The sequence below is a fragment of the Oratosquilla oratoria genome, chromosome 33 (assembly GCF_046742065.1).
Source record: "Oratosquilla oratoria isolate Oo_2021 chromosome 33, ASM4674206v1, whole genome shotgun sequence".
Taxonomy (NCBI): domain Eukaryota; kingdom Metazoa; phylum Arthropoda; class Malacostraca; order Stomatopoda; family Squillidae; genus Oratosquilla; species Oratosquilla oratoria.
This window is the reverse complement of record NC_134809.1, coordinates 6,426,799-6,433,195: the sequence shown is the minus strand read 5'-3', so window position 1 is coordinate 6,433,195 and position 6,397 is coordinate 6,426,799. Positions and strand designations below refer to the sequence as shown.

Here is a 6,397-nt window from a genome sequence, read left to right as displayed (position 1 = left end):
TCAGCAACATTATATAAATCTCTTTTCCTTCTTCTTGTTCTTCCTCCTCTTTGATAATTCCTTCTCTTCTTATTCTTCTTCATTCTCCCCCTTTTTTATTTTCTTCTTCCGCTTCTTCTTATCTTCTTTCTTTTCTTCTTCTTTTCTATGGTTTAATTTTATCTTCTTCTTTGGTTTATAGAGGAGGGAAAGGGAGGATGAACATCCTGGGCACCTAATCTTCTTTTTGTTCTTTTTTTTTATTGCAAATACACACTTGACTGGTTTCTATTTACGTTAACTGCCCACGATGCAACCGCCACACAGAGGGCACAGAACACATACTGCAATACCCCACATAAACAATCCCTGGACAACAACACAATATCCCTTCTCTAAGTGACTTATTATCCAGCCCAGTGCTTGTTGCCGGTTACCTGAAGGCCGGTGGGTCTTGTGCAAGAGAGAACAGGGTAACGGATTGATTGATTTACGTCAAACGATTCCATTCAGCTTGGAGAAGAACCTAACCACCCACGCTCAAGGGATAAAGACATAAAGCCCAAAGACGACGAACCCATACCAGGAGGAGTAAGAAGAAGTGTTCATAATTTTTGAGTAATTATATTCTGCTATACCCGTTGACTGTGAGGCATTGGTGTCGATCTCTATTCACAATACGTTGACCCGGGATCGAACCTAACGGGTACTAGGTGATTGCCACTTACTCTCGCATTCGGCCTCAGCCAAGCGCCTCATGGTGTAAACCCTAAGAGATACGGCTGCTTAAAAAACAAATCATATCTGCCAGGAGATCAAAGAGATAGATCGGGCGTCTGATCTGGGAGTTTGACGGGGATGATCCACAGGAGAAGGGCGAGTGCGTGTATGCGCTGTCACATGTTCTAGCTCGACAGTCTTGACACAAAGAATTCTTTTCTGTTAGAAGTCGAAAGCTGGCGTGTGGGCCCGATTAAGCACAGATGTCATGGAAATTGTACTCCGTGCACTTTCTCACATTATATCTTTAGGCTAGCGAATAATGTTCAGGTAGAAAACAGTCTTAAAGGTTGACCTTGGTTAAGGAGTGGAGCCTACGCTGGGAGGTGTTGAGTAGCTACGGCCGAAGTCTTCACCTTTGCTCTATGCGCTTAGACTATTATGGCGGGTAATGGTCATTACTGGGAATCGGAGAGGAGTATGGGACTCGAACCCATGACTAAGTGAATGCGAGACCCACACGCTCCCGATTACGTCACCAGTCTAACTTCTAAGAAGTGTCTCTATCATGGCTGTTATTTTCTGTATCTTGGTACATTGAAATCACTAAGGCTTTTCTAGGTTGTATTTCTCTAGGTCATAGTTTTATTGATATTTACTATCTATTGCTTCCGGGAAGGAATTTTTCTTTTCCTCGTTATATTTTGTACGCTAGGAGGCGCTGAGTAGTTTGCGCTCGAAGCTGTCATCTTTGCCCTGCTATGCGCTTGGACTATTGGAGTCAGGTAACAGTCACTGCCGGGAATCGGAGAGGAGTGCGGGATTCTAACCCACAACTAAGCGAATGCGAGACCAGAACGCTTTTCGATTACGTCATCGGAGTACTGGCCAATCAACCTTAGCGAAAGACTTGTTAGATTTCCTAGAAAGGAATTGTTTCCTTCTTGAAGTTGGAATAGACTAGATGACGATTCTGGGTTAGCATCCACAGTGACAGAGCACCCGGTCACAAGTTTTTATTTATTATTTTATTATTATTAAGATTTTTTTTCGCATCCGATCTAGATATGAACCAAAAGGTCTCCTGTCGGCATGCTCCGCCTTTGTAATCCTTTGTAAAGACAACAAGAACAGACTCTACTGGGTCGGCGAGAGAAGAGCTACCTCTGGAGAATGTAACTCCAATATCTCACCATCCCTTGGTTACATAACGCTCTAAACCACAGAAGAAAGGACTTGTCTGTTTCCTCTTTGATCTCCCAGACGATAATATTCTTCCCAAAATTTCTGCAGGATGTATTCCTTCTGGTAGTTAAACGACTGCAATGGAAACAATGTATTATGGAAAATGTCTTCTCCTCCTCAATAACAAACAAAATTTAAGTGGAATCTGCAACTCCGGAAGAAAGTGTGGATTACTATCTGCGTAGCATTGATTTTACTGAGGCTGTGAGTTCTATGGGAGATGCACATGAGGGTAACATTGCACCTGTCCATGAGTTTGCTGATTTTGTTAATTGTATCAGCTTTAGTGAAAGCAACCCGGTGATATGGAAACATCATCCAGACGAAGAAGAGGTTCCTGGATGCACTTCTTGACCGTTTCTCAACACGCAAAAGGAAAATATTCTAACATTCAATGGAGACATAGGAGTGGCCCTAAGAAAGACCTGTTACTCACTCATTCGCTCACATTTGTGGTATTTGGGTCTGAAGTCCCATGACCTATAACTGAGATACCAATTTATTTAACTTATCAATAACAACTTACTTTGTTAGGAGCTGTATCCAACAAAACCTACTCCTTCAATGGTTCCTTCCAGAAAATTCAAGAAGATACAAGGAGTTCCGTCCTCACTTTAGTTAATCTGGTCCTCAGCGATACAAATATCATAGAGCAAGCAGGAATTAGTGCAAAAGGTACATAGTATCACGAACAGTGTTATGATAATGTATAATAGTGTGAAGCACCCAAGGGTGGATTGTTCCTTCACCTCATCCTGTCCTGATGTCGGAAATAACTGACACCAGAAGACACCTTCTTGAAATACCATGCAATCATGCTTAAACTTAATCTTGTACAGATGTTGATTTGTATGGGTTTCTATACATTCTACGACTTTCTACAGTAACTGCTAGTAGGTAATGGTGTGACAAGGAGGTCTGAAATAACTTGTACAGACTTTGATTTATCTAGGTTTCTGTATATCCAATGACTTTCTTCAATAACTGCTACTAGATAATGGCGCGATAAGGAGGTCTGAAACGGAGCAAACGGTGTGCCCACCAAAACTGTGTCAGGATCTGTTTACAACCTGTTTTGTTGACAAAAGTCTGCACCAGTCTCCAGGGCTACTGGTATCATCTGTCAGATATACTGAACTATGGCTGGATAAAGGACAAAGATGGATGGAAGCCATGTTGATTAGGACTTCCCAGACATCACAATCCTGCAACCGATTCACTGCAGCTACGAAATACCTTGACCTGGTCGATGCAGATCTAGGTATCTTTCGAAAAGTCATCAAGGTTATGTAAGAGATACCAGTCATGATAGACACATCACTTACCATGAAATAACATTTTTAGTGACTCAGGATTAAAGGACCATCCAAGGTCAGATGATTAGATCTTCAAAGGGGTTCCCAATCTAGAAATGATCACATGATCATAAATGTACAAACTGGCGCATGTCTGTGTTCACACCTGAGTTGTAGAGGTTTAGGAAAAAATATTCTGTGTTTGTGTGTGTGTGTGTGTATGTGAGAGTGTGTGTATGTATGTGAGTGTGTGTGTGTCTGTGTGTGTTTACCTAGTTCTATCTTACGGGAAGGGGAACTATGCTCGTGGTGTACCGTCTTTTTATCCCGCAGTGTCTAGTTTGCTCTTAAATTCATCCATATCATTTACGCAAATAGCAAACATTATTGGAGCCAATACCGATTCCTGTGGAACTCCACTAATCCCCTCCTCACAAGCTGGACTTTTTTCTCTGAGCACTACTCTCATTTTTCTGCCATGCAAGAAATCCTTGATCCAGTTTAATAATTTACCTTTTATCCCTCCTATGTTTTCCAGTTTTCCAGTGTGTGTGTGTGTGTGTGTGTGTGTGTGTGTGTGTGTGTGTGTGTGTGTGTGTGTGTGTGTGTGTGTGTGTGTGTGTGTGCGTGCGCGCGTGCGTGTGTGATGTGTGTGTGATGTTTGTGCTTGTATGTTTGTGTGTGTGTGTGTGTGTGTGTGTGTGTGTGTGTGTGTGCGTGTGTGTGTGTGTGTGTGCATTTGTTTGATTAATATAAAAACGTAACATACATCTCTGAGGTCTTAATGACACTAAAATACTCCCACACGCTTACGAACAAACCTTCCATACACCATCATTCACCTACACACCTCTACACGCAAGTATGTACGCAATTATACATACATTTACCTTCACTCCTATGAATTCAAGAATAAAACACACACACACACACACACACACACACACACACACACACACACACACACACACACACACACACACACACACACACACACATACACACATACACACACACAGTACATACACATACATACACAAACACAAACACTCATACGCGCACATACATAAACTTACACACACTCACATACACATGCACACACACACACATACATACACGCAATACATACATATATATGTACAAACACAAACACACATACAGGCACACAGATACACATACATACACAAACACACACATACATACACATAGTACAAACACACACACACACACACACACACACACACACACACACACACACACACACACACACACACACACACACACACACACACACACACACACATACTGACAAAAAACATAGGTACACACATACGCACGCACACTCGCTCTCCTCGACCGGCAGCTGGGTGGTGAGTGCCTAGTATATAAAGGTTTGCGCGCGGTTTCGCTTTCATTGTACAACATCGCCCTCCTTCTTTACCCGCCAGTCCAAGAACTGGAGCTTCGGGGAAGCTGAGTGGTTCAGGTTTCTGCTTGGTTCGTCGGTGGTCTGGAAAGACCAGGTGGTCTTGAAAGACAAGGCACACAAAGAAAACCGTGCTGGGGTAGGCTGTTACGGACGTTCAGAAAGACACAGGGAACGCGTTTAGACTCTGAGAGACGGGAACTCAAGAGAAGGAACCTCCTACGCTGAGAGTGAGACTTTCCACGAGGTTCCTGTGCCTCATTCGTCAAGAAGGTCTTCGGTCTGAAGAACCCCGAGACTTGAGGCTCAAGGTTTGGGATCTCGTTCTTCGCGAGAAGGAGTCTGATCTCCTGGAAATAACTGCAGTGTTGAGAGCGCGAGGACCCGGTACATCGGCGACTTCGTCAGGATGAATGTCCTCTTGAAACCGAAAGTAAGTTGGTTAGTGGAGGAGGTCCTCTTTGTGTGGGATGCCGAGTTTGATATCTAATTATTATTTTTATCTTCTGAAGTGGATATTCATTACCTCTGAAGGATTTTCGTGACTTTTGAAGTCCCCCCGTCAGGCAGGTCTTCCATCCAGCCCACCTTACCTTCCCTCCCTCCCTCCTTCTCTTTATCCTGTACCTTTCCTCCGTATTCTTCCATGTACTGCATCAATGCATCTGTAGGAAAGGAATCTCGTATATTTATTGTGTGCTGTTTGTTGTGTCTCGCTGGGGTCGGAGTTTGTCTTTTAGCTATGGATACGGAAAATTGACTTTTGTTTTTGGTAAAGAAAGTGTGCGTGCATACACACACACACACACACACACACACACACACACACACACACACACACACACACACACACACACACACACACACACACAGTGTAAGGTCTGCAGTTGGATCACGGTATCAGAGTTTTGTTAAAATCACAGATATTCGTACTTAACTTCAAATTCATGGTGTAAGATTGAATACTTAAACGTTTGAAAGGTTAAGTTACATGTCACCGAACTAGAAGGCATATTTCTCCAGAGAGTTGTGAAAAAGTAAAGACAAGAAGATAAAGTCTGTAATGTACGAGAATAGAGTTTCCCCACCTTTGACAATAGTAAGCGAGGAGATAACACCGGGAGAAGTTCTGGTGCAGTCAAATCAGACGCCTTTAGCCAATGTGACCAGGCAGCCAGGGCAAGTGGAAAACGATATCGGCGGTCACAACTGCACGATCGAAACAAAACATTCCACAAGATCGTCCAATGAAAGTTTAGGTGTTCGGACGATATTAGTCGGACTTTCCTCAACGATACTACTCTTTAGAATTTTTTCTGGTAGTCAGACAATTTCATTTAGTTTGAGACAAGATCTCGTGTTGAAAGGGGTTACCCATTTTTGTAGAAAAAATACTTAAGGCACAGGGAAATCTGTGATGATTAAGAATGACAACAGAATGGACACCAAAACCGTTCTTGAGCTTTGTTTCAAGGCAAGGACAGTAGCAATGTTCCTTCCCATCGTTTATACGTGGTCTATGACATACTGCCGGAGGCTTCAATCCATACACGAGGTCTACTGCCGCGGTTTACCACAGACGGCAAGGGACTTCATCCACCGTACGATCTGGTCTTGAGACCGTCGGACAGATCTGGTCGGATCAGAATAGATTGGTTTGTCCGACCCACATACACGATTCAATCTGATCGGATCCGACCAGATCGTATCGTGGATGGGGTCCTTAACAGGG

The 6,397-nt window shown here is 43.1% G+C and overlaps 1 protein-coding gene across 1 annotated transcript in view; it reads left to right on the top strand.

Annotated features, from left to right (window-relative positions):
- Positions 1 to 1,140: 1,140 nt before the first annotated feature.
- Positions 1,141 to 6,397, top strand: part of LOC143017901 (uncharacterized) — a 27,548-nt gene continuing 22,291 nt past the window's right edge. Inside the window, exons 1-4 of the mRNA XM_076172943.1 lie at positions 1,141 to 1,177; positions 2,479 to 2,619; positions 2,939 to 3,205; positions 4,873 to 5,052. Coding sequence (XP_076029058.1) covers positions 1,141 to 1,177; positions 2,479 to 2,619; positions 2,939 to 3,205; positions 4,873 to 5,052 — 625 coding nt within the window. The remainder of the gene's footprint in view (positions 1,178 to 2,478; positions 2,620 to 2,938; positions 3,206 to 4,872; positions 5,053 to 6,397) is intronic.